General features: G+C 47.5%; 1 protein-coding gene across 1 annotated transcript; it reads left to right on the forward strand.

Annotated features, from left to right (window-relative positions):
• Positions 1 to 4679: 4679 nt before the first annotated feature.
• LOC126545908 (translocator protein 2-like) lies at positions 4680 to 16537 on the forward strand. The gene is made up of 4 exons (XM_050193949.3): positions 4680 to 5105; positions 6843 to 6968; positions 13202 to 13417; positions 16080 to 16537. Exons 2-4 carry the CDS (start codon positions 6861 to 6863, stop codon positions 16251 to 16253), a joined length of 498 nt encoding a protein of 165 aa, XP_050049906.2. The 5' UTR covers positions 4680 to 5105; positions 6843 to 6860; the 3' UTR covers positions 16254 to 16537.
• Positions 16538 to 16963: the final 426 nt, after the last annotated feature.

A 16963-nucleotide genomic window follows, 5' to 3' on the forward strand; every position in this document is an offset into this window, starting at 1 on the left:
GGCGTAACCTACCAGGGTTCTCATAAGAGAACCAGATGGACCCTGAAGACACAACGCAGGTTGCTTCATCTGCAGGTCTGAAAGAGGAAACTCCAGGCTCTGCATATACCAGAGTACCAAAGGCCACGTTATGAGAACACGGAGTGGCCGCCACGTTGTTTCACCTGTGCGTCTGAACTTTTAAGTGGTGCTACAGGTGCTACAAGTTCTTAAAGGAAGGAAGTGTTGTGGTCGACACCTATGCTTCTATGAGCTGTCTGGTGGAGTTGCCTGTGTAGCGACCGAGATTGCGACGCGACAATAAAGAGACCTAATGTTGTGACGATCAAGGGGGTAGATGTGCTTCTTCTTCGCATGTGGCGTGCGAGCCACCTCAACATTCGGCAGAAGGCAACTGCCGTACTCAGCCCATCGCGGTAGCCCAGTGGTTATGGCCTTGTGCTCCTGCGCTAGAGGTCGCCGACACATTCCCGGACGCCATGACCGCCTTTTGATGGGGGTGAAACGCAAAAATGCGCATGTACTGAAAATGTTGGTGCACGTCAGAGAATTCCAGGTGGTTGAAATATCTGTAGTCCTGCACTACCCCTTGCCTCATAATGAGATCGCGTTCATGGCAGGCAAAACCTCAGTTTCCTCATTGTCATTCTCCTCTCAAGCCATTAGAGCCCCTCTGCATAGTCTCGACACAGAAAGAGAGGAGGTGGCGGGAAATTAAGGTTCTCCTTATCGAGCACTCCGCCAAAGCATGTTAACTTGTAGAGCTCTCAAGCGATGCCACTTGTATCACAAAGAGCTAGGTCACATTTGGTGCTAGGCGACGAACATGGGCCGCAATTTGGTTACGTGGGAACTCGTGCTATCTGTATCGGCGATTTTCAACCGGCGGTGAAAGTCTGGCCCCCATGTAAACGTGTGAAATTAATAAAGAAAACCACCATTCCCTGTTAACACTTAGGGTCATGCGTGGTAGCAATCAAGGCCGGCCTGTCCAAAGCACGATAAGGCTTCGCTGGGTCCTGAAGCCTGCCAGATAACACGATTTTAATCATGACGACATTCGTGGCATGGCCGCACATATATTGCCAGCCAATTCCTCACACCATGCTTTCGGATAACATGAAATGCGGTACGAATATTCTTCTCAATCTTCAATCACCATGTACGACACCCCAAATCGCCTAATAGTTTATCATGAAGCGATAAATGGAGGTTCCGCCAGGGTTACCTTACGCAGCGCTTCTTGTTTTAGGGGTACGACTTATCCATTGCGATCATTTTGCTTGTTTGCTATGTATTCACACTAGTCCAACTGCACACGGCATTAACCGACGCATTCAGTCATCATCGGCGCGGGTCCAAGCGAAGAAAGCGACCGCGATCTAGCACTGTAGGTGCCTCAATCTGGCGTTGCTCAAGTCAGCCGGTAATTGTCAGCTAACATTTCTGGGAATATGCTATGAAATTCCTGCCGACAGCTTGAGGTGCCCATAGCAACAGCCAGGCACAGCCACGCTAACGGGCTGCATTCTGCTGTGACTAGGTCGAACCCTGTGCTTAACTCGAGCCTTCGAGCATCGCCTATGAGGAAATCCTCGCCGAAACGAGAGTGGCTGCCGTATAAAGATTCGTTTCACCTCATTAGCTCATCGCGCTTGCGTCGCCCATTTCGGGTGGAATGAGGCGCACGACGTTCGCTCACCTTAACAGCCAGGTGCCAACGGTCCGTGTGACGAATGCTGGGAACTGCCGTTCTTCTTCGTTCTTCTTCTTTGAATGCACTAGCACAGGCGCACACAAGCGCGTGATACAGGAGCACGCTCGTGTGGACGCTGCACTGCTTTTTATAAATGCATTAAAATGCGCAAGAAGAAATAGGACATTATTGTGCTGCGTAAATGGCTGTACAGAAATATGCCTTTTTCGGCTGGGGAGCCATGAATATAAAGGTGGGCCTAGAAAATTCACCGACGGTCGCGATACTCCCTAAGGCCAAATTCAAGCGTACCTCTTTAGGTGTTTCCGTTTGGCGATATATCGGGTGGCGCGGGCAATCGGTCTCGTACGGCACCTTGCAAACGGAGCGAAGTGTGGCGCCACTGTTTCGCTAATCTGGAGATCGCGAGCGCCAGCGTGTGGGGCCAGCGCTTGGGTGACGCGTGGGCGTGATTCACCGAAGCCTCCGCCTACAAAGCACTCAGACGACGCGCAAGACGCGCATAGACGCGCACTACCTCTGGCGCAATCTCGTAGCCACCGTCGCCCGCAGTGCGCTTTTCTTGTCCCGCTTTCGCCATACCGTCCTACGCTTTCCGCTTCATGGTTCCGCTGCACCTTCCTTCTCCGCTTTCCTCCTCGCGCCTCTTCTTTCTCGGTAACAATAAAATTCAAACAGCCCTAGACGACAGGACCACAAAGAGGAGGAGACAAGCACGGCGCTGAACTTACAACTTATTTATTTGAAGTAAGAAGTCAACATTTATAGGTACAAAACTGGGCACGCATGCGCCCGGTCATACATCGATGATCAGATTCCGGACAGCCAACATACGCACGCGTTGTACCTGCCTAGCAATCTACCCTTTATGCAGCAATGCCATTTCTTTCGCTGACAAGGTTAAAGATGTTTCGCTAACGCAACTATTAGATTTTCTGATGATATGGAATGCTTCAGCGACTTCTCTGGTAGTCTTGTCACTATGAAAAACTAACAATTGTGTATCGTCAAAGAAAGGTACCCATTTACAAATACTGCAATGCTTTGCCAGGTTAGTGTCTTTTTTGTCCAATGAATTGGCATGCTCCATTAGTCTAATATTGCTGCAACGGCCTGTCCAGCCTATGTAAGTTTGTCCACAAGATAAAGGAATTTGGGAGGAACTGTTAGAATTTTATTGTTACCATGGAACACCAACTCGCCCAATCCGCTGCTCTTCTTTCTCGCCGCTTTTTTTCTTCCGCCGCTATGCTCGTTGACGCCGCCAACGCCGACGCTTGCCGCAGCAAGGGGCGCTTAAGGGTTTGCTGTAAAATTATTATTACAAGTAAGCAGATCCAGCTCACATGTTCGATTCTATGTGATGCGAAGCTTTCGTGAAGTGATTAATTGAATGCTTTCATACAAAATAAAATGCGTAAAATTTTTTTATCTTCATTTGGCAACGTGTAATATCATGCAACGTTTATTTTTATACATTCTGCTGGCCACTACGATAATCTCATGATATGTTTGTTTAGGCGCTACACCATTAACAATCTGTGCCGCAATGATACCGATTTACATTGTGATGTGTTCATGCAGTGATGTAGCGCAGACGGAGGCAATGTTTTATGTTGGCCGAGGAGAAAATGGCGAGCAGGGATCGATGCCGACATAAGTGTGACGCAGGAAGCAGGCCGTAAGGTTCACTACCATTTTTTTAAACTTCAGTCATGCATAATGTGAGCGCAAATTCTCTACCGCGAACATGACCATCCAGTTAATTGCACGAAACCTGCGAAATAAATGAAAAATCTTGGACCGGCAAAATATTAACAATAGTAATAAACAAGTAAATAAATATCCCGGACTACGTACGCGAAAGAAAAAAACAGGAGGATCGTAATTAAGGTGAAGTTGCAGTAGTTGTATAAAAGTGCAGAGTGCGAAAGTTAAAGCTCAACGTAATAGATAACGTGATTATTATTATTCTTATAACAACTTTTTTTTTGCTGAGGAGGTAATATTAATTGAATTGAATGCACTGCTCCAATGGAACTACATGGGACGTCATGAAGTGCGCTGAAGGACCAAAAAGAGAATACACTCACTGGCTCCAAGTCATTTGCGGTGTTTACGATTAGTATGGGTACTTGGACACAGAGGTACATTTATGAATGAAACGGCAGACAGTTTGGCCAAGGCTTCCTTGCAGGGTCTGTGTTTACCCGTCTTCCGACGACGGGTTTTATCGCGTTTGTCAGGTTTTGGAGATACACCCTTTTGTCGTCAAAATCAAACTCACGGACATCCACGGAACCGTACCGCTTACAATTCCCTTGGAGCAGGAAATGTTGCAAAACAAGACAGACAGAAGTGACATCAACGAGACTTCGATGTCGAGTCCCACCCCTAAATTTATATATGCACGGATCTCCTCTGGAAATTTCTCCTTTGTGTCACTTTTCCAACGCATTAGAAACAATCGAAAATTACTTAATGGACTACCGACGTTTTTCCTCCCTGAGAAAAAGGACATTGCAAATTATAATGCGACAGCTCATCTTGCCGTTGAACTCTCCGGTGCTGCTGTCCTTCGGAGCTTCTGTGCTTGGACATTCATACAGGGATGTATTCATCGCACTAGAGAAATTCCTTGTTGAATCAAACCGATTTCATTGTTAATAGTGTTGTTGATTTCATTCTTCTCCCGTTGCCTCATTTATAAAATGTATACACACTGGCTTTCTTTTTCAGCGTTCAATTAGAATGACTTTTTACTTAATCGTCTTGTATATTACTCGCTTTATTTTATTCATCAAAATTATGGATTTCTGATTTGATCCACTTAGCACATATGTAAAATTTGCCCGACACTTGGTCAATACCCGTGAGTGGGTATGTGCCAAATACTTTAACGTCATCATCATCATCTTCTTCGTCATCATCCTAAACGAGGTGCCTTATTAACGTCCTGGCATTTTATACCATTCCGAATTTCACCCAATATAAACAATAATCACAGGCATGATCGCCCGCATCCAAGGCCGTTCTTTCTCATCCCTTGCGCTAATACCAATGGTAACAATTAATGGTGAAAGGCAATGCGCAATTCGAGTTAATTGCTTCCCAGAGTATGTACGCCATAGCTCTGCAAAAAAAAAAGTGAAAATGTACCGGTAGCAAAAAAAAAAAAAAGAAAAGCTAATAAATCTGCGGCTAAATTGCCCTTTTGAAAGCCTGAGATCTTCGGAGGGCTCCGGCAGCCACACTGAGTACGAAAATGAGCCGCAACCGCATGCGGAAACGGCACGCTCGCCCATTTGAAGAAAAGAAAGATGACGACTCTTCGGAAGCGACACGGGAGTCTGCATGGCGCCTGAAAAACACGCCTGAGCCAGTAATGGTGAGCGTTTGCGGTCGGCTGCGCGTCAGACCACTCTGCGATTTCTGGCTAAGGGCGTCTTCAGATGTATGCGCTAAACCGAAGTCATCAGGACCAGATAACGCGATGAGATAATTATTACCATAGCTTGTTAGAGCAATGTACAAGTGCCGCTCGAAATTCGACCGGTGGTGAACGACGACGGTAACAAACGGTCAGAAGTGCAGCTCCGGTCGACCTAACTGATGCGCTTCATTCCTGATTTGATTTGGTCGGGGCGTTTAACGTCTACAAACAGCAGAGTGGATTAACGGCGTTGTTTGTTTCCGAAAGAATTTCGAGAACCCGGTACTATCTGACGTACACTTAATGCACGGTGTGCCAGCGTTTACGTATTTCTTGCCCATCGGAATGCGGCTGACGTGGCCGGCACTAATAACCGCCACCTCGTGCACACTACAAGAACGCCAAGGCCACTGAGCTACCACAGCGGGTACGCCTTGGACTTTAAGGAAGTCAATATGTAGCGTTCATCGCATAATTCGGTTTCCGCAGCTGTACTCGCTCCAACGTCATCAATTTCGTAGCGTCGAAACTGACGGCGTAGCTGTTTTCAATTTCTTCGCAATAATACTGACAGATAATCGAGATGTCGTGCTGTAAACACACGTAAATGCATTCTACATAAGCATAGATAGATAGATAGATAGATAGATAGATAGATAGATAGATAGATAGATAGATAGATAGATAGATAGATAGATAGATAGATAGATAGATAGATAGATAGATAGATAGATAGATAGATAGATAGATAGATAGATAGATAGATAGACTTTATTAAAAGAATAATCAGAAAAACCTCCAATGGTCGGGGCCCTTAGTCCAGGGCTCCGCTGGCTCTCGCCATCTTCTCAGCTCTCTTTATCAGCTTGGGCTGGTCGTCGAGGGCCGAGCTGGACAGCAGTGCCTCCCATTGCTCCCTCGTGGTCTTCGTGTCTGGGTGTTCTATGTTGTGTAGTGTGCACTCCCACGTAATGCGGTATAGGGTTGGTGTGGCCCCACACCATGGGCATTCGTCCCTGTAGGCTGTGAGGTGTATCCTATGTAATATGTGTAAGTTAGTGTAAGTGCCTGTCTGGAGCCTACGCCAGGCAGCGGCATCTTCTGTCTTTAGATTTCTATGGGGTGGTGGTGGATATCGCAAGCGACGCCCTCTGTGGAAGTTCACGATGGCTGAATACTCGAGGTCGACAGGGTCCAGGTCTTCTGCAGCCGACATGATGAGTGCTCGGTTATGTACGAATCCTCGAGCTGCTCTATCGGCCTGCAGGTTGCCCGTGATGCCAGTGTGGCTAAACGTTACAGCTGACCGAAAAGACACATTCGAATATCGGCACAGAGTGGTGAGTGACCTTGTGTGCAGTAGCACTTTGAAGACGGCATTAGCTTCGTTTAGATGTATCCCACGCGCGGCGGTCGAGTGAGAAGGCGAGTTGACTCGGCCCCACCCAACCGCGTCTCAACGCGTCATGCCATGCCGGTTGGCCGAGTCAACTCAACTGTCGCAGGCGGTTTGCCCGAACTTGCTTCGATGATCGCTCTTCGATGATCGCTCTTCGATGATCGTTCATGCGTTTGCATGAACCTGAGCATCTGTTTTTGCAGCTTGACAGGCCGACTCGACGTGGCGTTATCGGGCCCACGCAAACGTAGCTAATGAGCGAAGGAGCATGTTGTGACGAAGTTTCGTCGCAGGCGTGACGTCGGGCAAGCATGGAATACAAGGACGCCACCCAGGCCGCCTGCTGGGTAATTCTACCCAACCTGGGTGGCCTGGCCGGCCTGTACATCATCAAGACCAGGCACGACGACGTTATCAAGGTCAGTCGGTCACGTGCCGGCAAGCCACGGAGAATGACGTCACAAATTCGGCGTTGCATGGCTGTGACAATAGAATACGAAAAAAAAAAATGTGCTCTTTCGACGTCAACGTACATCCACGAAAGTTTAACGTCTGAGATTAATTTGACCAGCTGGGGGCACCGCACTAATTTTTACTAGCTGGGATTCTTTCACGTGCACAAGAATCGTACCCACGACTTAGTTCTCGGCAGCAGAATGTTGTAGCCGCCTCCGTTTTGACGTGAATTTCGTGGGGAGGGAAGCTCAGTATGCGCGACGCATATTTCCAACAGCGCGCGGCAAATATTTTCGAAAGCGGTCGCATGTCGCGACCTGGCGAAAAACTTCTGTCTGCACTCCTGGCTTTCGTCCTATGCCTTCCTACTTCTTCCACCCAATATTTCTTGTTGCCATACAGCCTTCGTATGAACACGTTAAAAGAGGCTAGCTCAAGAAGTGCACAACGTATAAATTGAATATCTGCGATTTTCTTTTACATCACACTATGATTTGTAGCAAAAACTTATCTGGCACAAAGTAGCTTGAGCAGCAGTGCTCCTTACATAGCAAGTCATTGTCCACCTGACGTGAACAAGACCACGGGAATATTTAGCGGAACGGTGTCGTTATTTAGAAACATTTAGCGCAACGGTGTTGTGTATGTCCGCGCCAGTAATGTCAAGGAATAGCTTCAGGCCGAAATGCTATTCTCACAAGGAGAACCCAAAGAACTCTTTCCGCGAACTTGGATTAGTGGCAACTGCGGCACGAACGTTTGCCCAGCAACTGAAAGGTAGTAGTGACCAAACTCGGCAGATATAGTTAAGACTGCTTAGTGCAGCAATTCGAAATCATTATAGGTCCTTTGGTGAACTGTTTTAGAGCGCAGCTCTTAGGCGCCCGTTCCTGCAGCGATCATGGTCGTAACGAAGCGAATGAACACAGATAAAGATGAAAACAAACCTGAAGCTCAGCGGGGGACGAAAGATGCGAGGAGGAAAGCTGAGGAGGCGAGTGCAGCTGAACCATGGGGCAGAAAGTGGAGGAGGAGAGAACGGTGAAAGGATGATAACAAAAGCGTAGTGAGGCGGCGATAGCTACGAGATGGCGCCAGAGTAGCGCGCGTAGTCTGCGAGGTCTGTCGGCGGCGGCGGCTGCTGTGAATAGCACCGACACGTCAGCCACGCGCTGGCTCTCGCGATCCAGAGATTAGCGAGGCAGTCGCTTCACACATCGCTCTGTTTGCAACGTGCCGCGTGAGTCAGATTGACCGCGCCAGCCAATGCACCGCGAAATTAAAACAAGTATAGAGCGGCGCTCAAATTTTGCATTAGGGAGTATCGTAATCCTAGGTGATCTTTCTTTTTGCCGCGCCTTTCTTGTCCGCGCAAGTTTTCGACTGCGTTCAAACTGCGCTTCCTTCAGTGTGTAAGCAAACATTCTTTAAAGGCGAAATCCTTAAATCTGTAAGTTTCAAGGTCGCGTTGTGAGGTACAGAGAAGCACCACGTAATCCAAGGAAGGCCAGAAGCGAAACAGAGCATGTCCAGCCTTGTATAAAAGATGATTAAGGATTAGCAAAGTTAATGATTGATAAGTGAGTGGATTAAGGTGGAGCAGGGTGGATTATGGTGTATTAGGGTGAATAAATGTGGGTGAATGAGGATTAAGGCGGATTAAAGTGGAGTAAGGTGAATTACAGTAGGCTTTATAAGGCTTTCGCCCCACGTCTCTAAGGCGATAGCTAAGAACACCTAGCACATTTTTGGCGAGGACACTCGCGAGGCGTGATCGATCAGATCAAGCAGCAACGGCGCGGATATCTATCGGCTGGTTCTGTTATAACGCAGGCGCGGACAAGGAACGGGTGGGTAATGTAAGCAAACACCGGTGTCCACGCGGTGTCGCATCGCCATATCCGCTTCATGGAGGCGATGCCCTCTCCCCTAACCAGGGTGGCCTACTTGCGCGTCGTTTGTTCATTTAGAATTTCGCTTGAAGTGCCGGTTGCTATACCAACGGGAGACAGAAAAAAAAATTCCAGGGTGCTTAAGCTTCGCCTTTAGGAGTGGAACGCGAGAGCATTAAAAGATCCCTGACTCTTTTCATGCTTCCCGGCAACTGCAGCTTGTGTAACCGTAATGTTCACCGGGAATCGCTGCCGTTGGACGCTATGCACGAAGGCAAGCTTTCTGGTAGAAACGCGCTCTCTTGCGTAGGTCGATCTCCTGTTATTGTTTCGCACTTTTAATATTTCAGTCTGAGAAGAGCAGACATAAAAGATATGCTCTATCGGTGTCTTTTTTTTTTCATTGCATTTGTTTGTGGGCTGCTGTTCTCAAAATTCTGAGCAATAACTTTGTAAAGAATTAAAGACAAGAAATGAGTAACTTTGCTGTTTGAAGAGTGGTTGGATATGCGTTGTTCAAAATTTGGTGCGAAAATTCTTTTTTGCCGAAGCGACGACCCACGGTGGACGCCGGACACCAACGCTAGATTTTTTGCGACACGGAGCCCTTAACGCTCTCGCGTTAAAAAGTTTTGTGTCTTGAAGTTGCGTTGTACCGCCGAGAGGTAGCCGCTGCCATGAGTGTACCGACGGGCGGGCGACGTTGCTAACCTTATCTGGTCGATCGCGCCTCGCACCGAGAAGTGCGCCACCTAACGAGTATATATCTTCCACCGTGGCCTCGGTTAGGCCAAATCGGGTGGATGTCTCATTTTCCTCGTATTGACTAACGCTTTTTATTGCATACGCTCATTTTACGCCCTCATGACGTAGCGGCACCTCCTCCCCATTATCTGCGCCTTCACGTGTCCAAATGCGCACGCGGCACATGTTTAGTCAGGCAAATGCCTCCGACGTGAAGGGTGCAATGATGCACACACTACGTTACGCCTCCTCTAACTAAATGCCTGGGGCGTCCCTTCCTTTCCCTTTAGAGGCGCCCTGCTGCGCATTGCGAGCAGAAGTCGCGGGGTAGCACTCGCAACCGTCCCACATTCTAAAACCCCTTAAACTACGTAGTGTCACGCTTTGAAGAATTGCGCTTCCTCCTCGCGCGCTCTGGTCGAGGCCGACGCCACGTCGCTATTGGCCTAACAGCATCACGTGAGCCCTCGTGCCGTGCATCGGCGCCATTTTTGCTCGAGCAGCGTCTACGGAGTGGCGAGGAGCGCATGTTGGCGCCGTTGCTACGCTAGAGCAGTGTAGGCGGCGCCACGGTCGAGGAGGGAACGTGAAAGAGAGAAGAAACGAGGCGGAGTGAAGGCGGAGGAGGAGAGTGTCGCTACTTTACGAAGTTTAAGGGGTTTTATCCCCCTCGAGTCACCTGACTCCCAGCGGCGCAGCTTGATGCCGGCAGGCCGGGTCGGTAGCTTCGGCACTCTCGCCCGGCGCAGGAGGCCGCGGTCTAGTAAGGTACGTGTTGATGGAAAACACCGGGCACGACAGCTGCCTTCAGCACCCGTTTCGTAAGTCTTTCCTGAAGTCCACAGCGTCTAATTGCTCACTGAACATTACAGGGCATTACAGGCTAACTTGATGGCACTTAATCCTTAGACATTCCCTTAGCCACTGGTCCGCAAACTTCTGTCGGAAGGTATTTCCTAGAAAGACACGCCCGGGTATCTTTTCCTCTGACTGAGCGAGCACTGTGGGGATGTGATTGCGGCTGTGTTTTTATGGTTGCACATCGTGTGCTTATTTTTCTTAGCTTGCAGTGTATAACTTCTTTGTCGAACTTGCCTGATGAATTCCTTGTTCAAATCGCCCCCCCCACGTCTTTTTTTTTCCTTTTCTCCTTATTCTTACGCTGTCTTGATTGCTTCGCTGGAGCGCATATTGTACAGGGGTCAGGACCTCACTCAGGCGCATGCTGGCGTCTTTAGTCCTGACCCTTTTGGTTTTCTGCAAGCAAACTGGAGAATTTGTGAATAAAAAAAAATGACGCGCGGCTCAATAAAACATAACCTGTGCATGAAAGCATAACAACAAGGCGAAAAACTCAGAAATACGGACGCGGCATTAAGCACCAGGTTCTCGGTCGAAAAGACAAACTTAATGTGCCTGGCAGAGAATAAGCACACCGTCTGCAAGATAGGTGGTATTATTCGGCCCTTTTCACCAAGCTGCAGCGTTTATTTTTGATGCACAGCAAAACACACGGTGTCAAGCCGCGCTAACGAGGGCATGGATGTTGTATGCTTACGCGTAGATCACAGGTTGCGGTCGTCGTGGCCGCGGCGATGCAGCTGCCGGCGTGTCGCAATCGGCCACCGCAAGGGGCTCTAGTGACCATACCGAGTGGAAAGTAGGAAAAAGGAAAGGAAAGGGCTGCGTGATTTCGCCTCGTGTTCTAGGCATCCAAGTTAGAGGAGGCGCTGTCTACGCACACCTTTTGTCAACCAGAACCGCGGACCCGCCGTGGCGTCGGTGACCCGCCGTGGTGTCTGGCGCCCCGGAAGCCGGGGTTCGATTCAAACTCAGACCGAAATTTACTAATTTTTCTTCTCGCATCTCTTAATTTACTTTGTTTACAGGAACTTCCCTGAGTAATAGGGCGTTGATCGAGCATTTTTTTTTTTTACTTTTTCGCCGTCGGTCATTTTTGGTACGATCATTCGGTCGCGTCGCCGACTACGACGCCGGATTTTCGCGTAATGGACCATATAATTCTTGCCTGTTAATAATTAACAGCAGGCGCAGCTGCCGTCGGGCGAGTGCTGGTTGAGTACTTATACTACATATGCACGCGTCCTCGTTCAATACGAGAAAGACCGCGGCGTTCAGGCTAGTTGTAGAAATTGCTACAGCTTTTACGACATGGTATGCAGTTTTATATGCTGTCATTATAAAATTAGCAACAATGGTGGCGAATGTCTCGGCACAAGCTAACTACGTATACTGGGCCGAGGAGAGCATATGTCGCTTTGAAACAGACAAGTTCACTTGCCGTAACGTTGGCTTTCACTTTGTTCTCATTTTGCTCATCGTCTACAATTTCCATCTCCCACTTCCCCGTGTTTTCGCTCGGCCAATCAAGGACATTTTGTGGGAGAAAATTAAGAGACAGCTTTAGCTCAGGACCTATTTCTAACTCTGCGGCTCAGGCCCAACTCTGACGCGGCCTATTCAAGTAGGTGCAAAACGCAGAAACGCTTTTTTGAGATAACCACTGGGCCGATTTTACTGATAGTTGTTGCATTTGAGAGGAAATGTTAAAGTATTCTTGGAAGCGGAAAACTTCATTTAGGGCGTGAATTTTCTAAAAGGAACTTTCAAATATAGGAAAGCTTGAAATAAACGGAAGCACGAAATTTACAAATTCGTAGCCCTGCACAAACAACATACTTCGCTGTTCTGTAAACTGAATCCGTCAGAGCATCCAAATCGGACAAATTTGATTTATCAATTTACATCTTACATGAATTAGTTGCATTGTTTGCAAGGCTTTTGCAAAAGTTCAACTCACATATTAGTTGTTTACTTCAGAGCTGTATAAAATATAACAGTTTTGTCCGCTTTATATTTTCTATTAGCTGCAATTTTCTTAATTGTGATATCGGCTTTCATTGCTCAGTTCCAGAGTTGTAAACTTAATAGTTTCGCTTTCTGAACATTTGCGATTTTCAACAGATTTCTTTTTAAACTCACGGCATAAATCAAAATTTTCTAACCAACAATGACTAGATTTTAACTTTTTCTTGAAGATATAACAAACCTTATCAGATTTAGTGTAGTGGTTGCCGCAAAAAACCATTTCTCCTGTACAATGTATTTAGACAGGATACCCCGAGCTAAAGCTTCCTGTAATAGTGATACCTCCAAGAAGCTGCAACCATGCAAATATAAAACGACTTACGCATGACAGTCTGACACATTTACTGTGCTGAAAAAACGAAGACAACATGATGAAGGCAGAAGGGGCTCTGAAAATGATGACAGGACACAAAGAACAAAAAATGACAGCACCGGTCAGCACATGTCATACCACCATTTTGTGTGCTTCCGTTTTTTTTCCGTTATCTATCTATTTGAGACTACCTAAGATAACTTACCCAGCCGTTATTAAGCATGACAGTACGTTTGACGATAGAAATACTGAAAAGTCTCGCGTGTACCCACCTAATGGAAGAGAACGGGATTGACCACATGTACCCTGTGACTTCGAGATTTTCGCCGAATACCATCCCTCTCTCGAAATGGTGCAGCGGTGTTTGTTGGTGCGCAACTACCCGGGAAGTAGCGGCCAGCTTGTGCTGTGGGTGACGTTCAACAGCGCCATGGGCTACGCCGCCTACCTGGTTTTCAAGGACGGAGGCGGCCTGCATGGTCCAGCCAGGCCTGCTCTGGCCGTGTTCGCCGCCGGACTCTGCTACAACTGGGCATGGCCGGCCTTCTTCTATTCGAAGCAGAAGTTCGCGCTGGTGAGGACGCCTTTCAGTTGGGGACGCTGTGAATCGTGAACGATTGGCACGCGGTTTCCTAACGTGGCGACAGAAGTTCTAATAGAGTTTCGTGACAAGAATACTACAGCGACATTTTGCACTTCTGTGTTCGTTCACCACGGATGTGGCCGCGATAACAGGAAATTGGTCACGACGGACGTGCGCTCGGAAGGCAGCCAGCGCGCTTGTTGCCTTCCTGCGGTGTACGGGCCCCGAGATAGACTGTGATAGTCAAGTCTGAAGCCACGTCTGAAGCCACGTGTGAGGCCGCCTAGACTTCAATGTGCCGATTTCGATTTCGGCACTGAGTTCTCCCCTTCCTATATTTTTAAATATGTTTCCCTTCTCCCGATGCATGGCAGAAAACAAATTTATTCTGGTTAACCTACCAGTCTTTGCTTCGTTTCTCGCTTTCTCTCTCTCTCGATTTAGCTGTTCATCCAGTGCCGGTATATTGGGCTATACCTGCGTTTACTTAACTTTGTTCCTTCGGGTTTCAGACCAGCTTGCCTATCCTCATATAAATGTTTTCGAAGCTACGTATTGCTATTGCTAAATTATTGCGAAAAAAAATTTCTAGAACCACTCGAGCCTTCTTGTAGCGGCGTCCTTGAAGGACGTCGCTGATCTTAAAACAATTATCCCTCTTCCATACGTCGAGAAGTACCAGAAAAGCGAAGTAATGCCACACGTGGTCTGGTAACCTGTTCATATATATATTAATTATGCGGGGTAATACCACACTCATCTTCATCCTCGTCATCAGCGTATTTATGAGTACTGCAAGACGAAGGCCTCTCAAAGCGCTCTCCCATTACCCCCGCCTTGCGTTAGCTAAGGCCTTCTTGTGTCTGCAAGTGTTCTTATTTAATCGTACCATTTATTACCTGCTGTTCGCGACAGCGCTTCTTTGCTTGTCTGTAGCGTTACCTCTGCAGCTGTAATAGAAGAGAGGTTATCTTCCGTGCACAGTAGATATGTTATTTCACGACTCCCATTTCTTTCCTAATCTCGCCTTGAATATCAGCTACCTCCGTTTTCTATTTGTCATGCCGATGTATTCCTCTCTCGTAAAGTAGCACGTATCATTTTTCGTTCCTTCGCTTTTTGCGGGCTCCTAAACTTATTATCGGGCTTCTTTGTTAAATTTTAAAGAGACCAACAACCGCTCAGAACATGAATCGAGATAACCTTGTTGATGGGAAAAACTGCCCATCGTATTGACTAGAACTAGCACCGTTTTTCTCATTATAACGTGGATTTACAAATTAAATTCATCACTAAAAGTCGCGAAAACCGACCTTTCAAGACCCACGCGGCAAAAACATGAAGATGCGTAAGTGTTCTATCTTGTGACCTTCTACTAGTATACGCCGTTCCTGGCGTGTTTATTAGTATTGAAACGCAGTACGTTTTTTTTTTATTTATTACAGGCATAAAATGCCTGTAAGGCATAAGCACAGGCATAAGCCTTCATTTGTAGTGAGTAGAAAAGTGGCGCCTCCTTCGCTTTTGTTTTCGATCAGTTGGCTCGGCTCGTCTATTGACAGAATAACGATGGGGGCCAGCCAGTCTTAATACAGGCGTCTACTTGGCGCGAAACGCGGTACAAATATAAAAGAGGTCTGTACAACAAGTCAAACTTATCGCACCGGCTTTTCATTTTATAAAGTGGTTGAAAAGTTCAAAATATAAGCGGTTAACCACAGTTGCACTCCCTCCTGTGAAAGCAAAACGATGGGCGGCTTTCACAATTAGCGAGGAGGGCATCAGCATCACTCTCACTTCTCAGCGTTCCTGGAAGAGGGGCTCTTTCATTCTTAGAGGCTGCCTAGATCGAAAGATTCTGCTTACAAACTGCCCACGCGCTTTTGGATGTAGCCGATTCGGGTGTAAATACTGGCGAGGGTGAGCTTTTCGTGGCGCCTCAAAAAACAGGGTCCTTAAATATCGTTTGTCAGTCCTTTTAAGCTTCTACCCTTTATGTGGGTACCGGAAGAACAAAATGACTGGACAATTTTTTTTTAAGACTACAAGATTACTAAGCAAAAGAAAATAAATAGTGCGTGGTAATTTTCAACCGTTATTGCAAAACTGAGGTGCCTATTTCAACTGCTCCCGTCGTTTTATTGAGGTATGTAAAAAAAATTATATAGTCGTCTTAAAGTATAATTAATCCTGGCACCAGGGTTTCCTTAACAATGTAGGAGGAGACCGCCATTCCGGCTCTTCTTGCGCGAGTCAGATCGCAACCCTTTTGTGAATGGACTAAATGAAACAATTGTGGCAGCCGAGAGTAACGATTGATTCTCATTCTCCGAGAATATGAAACAGAAAGTGCTACCGCCACTCTAGAGATTCCCGTTTGTATGCCTTCAAGTCAGCCTGCATTGGCCTGAAATTGGGCGGTGTGGCGTTTCATGTCAATTTGTAGACACTTTTCAGCGTGGCAGGAAACCGGTCATTTGCAGGCGAAATATGTTATTCCCTAAAAAGAAGTACGCTTCACAGAAGCGAATTTTAGTGCACGTACTCAACAGTCCCTGATTAGGCAAACCCCGTCGCGTCGCCATGAGTGACGTCTGCGGCCCGACTGAGTGGTGAGCTTTGATGCTTACGCTGGACTGACAATGGGTTGCAGGCCATGGTGGACATGAACCTGCTCTGCGGCTCAGTGGCGCTCCTGGCCCACATGTACCTGCCCATCAACGACCGGGCTGCCAAGATCATGCTGCCTTGCATCGCCTGGACGCTCGCCATGGCGACTTTCAACTGCCGCGTGTGGCGCTGGAGCAGGCGCCGAGCCAGCGACTGAGTGCGTTCGACACGAACAATACCGAAGTGCCCCCTGCGCGATGCACATGACGTCACTCGGGTTTGCGCGCGAGATTGCCTCCTTATCGTCTCTACGGTGATCGGCTGCGGGTAGACAGGTGCGTGCTCCGGTGTCCTCGGTTGAAAGCAGACGAAGTGCCCATCCTTGAGAATGACAGACTGTTGAGGCAGCGTGGGCTTTGCACTGCCTGCCTCGTGATAGGGACTCGTGGGATTTTTACGCAGTGTGAAATAAAGAAAGTGGGTTTTCATTTAGAAACGAAAGCTTTCGATCATTAACGCTTTAGTTTTCGCAGCCCATTGTTCTAACGACGGACCTATTTTCGCACCGTAGTCTAATTAACAGCAGATATACATTTGCACCAGAAATAATAAAATTGCTTATGAAAAGCATACGTAGTTGGAGACAGCAGACAACCAGGTGAAGCAATCATTTCTTTTTAGTTTATTACAGGAATAGAAAAAAATCACTCGCTCAATTTGAGGAGAGACTGCTCGCGCATACACAAATAAAATAATCGTCGTTTCGAACTTGCACTCTATGGACAGCACACGAGCGCTTTTGAAATTCCACGCCCATTGGAATACGGCCGCCATGACTGGAATTGAACCAGTGACCTAGAGCACAGAAGTGCAAGGTCCCAGCCGCTGAGCTACCGCAGCAGCTGTTGGGGGTAGTTGAGTGCAGGC

The sequence above is a fragment of the Dermacentor andersoni genome, chromosome 10 (assembly GCF_023375885.2).
Source record: "Dermacentor andersoni chromosome 10, qqDerAnde1_hic_scaffold, whole genome shotgun sequence".
Classification (NCBI taxonomy): Eukaryota; Metazoa; Arthropoda; class Arachnida; order Ixodida; family Ixodidae; genus Dermacentor; species Dermacentor andersoni.

Excerpts from the sequence above, each read along its gene's own strand:
- LOC126545908 (XM_050193949.3), top strand. The coding sequence starts at position 6,861 with ATGGAATACAAGGACGCCACCCAGGCCGCCTGCTGGGTAATTCTACCC. Across the intron at positions 6,969-13,201 it reads GGCACGACGACGTTATCAAG|CGGTGTTTGTTGGTGCGCAA; the intron begins GTCAGTCGGTCA and ends GAAATGGTGCAG. Across the intron at positions 13,418-16,079 it reads CGAAGCAGAAGTTCGCGCTG|GCCATGGTGGACATGAACCT; the intron begins GTGAGGACGCCT and ends AATGGGTTGCAG.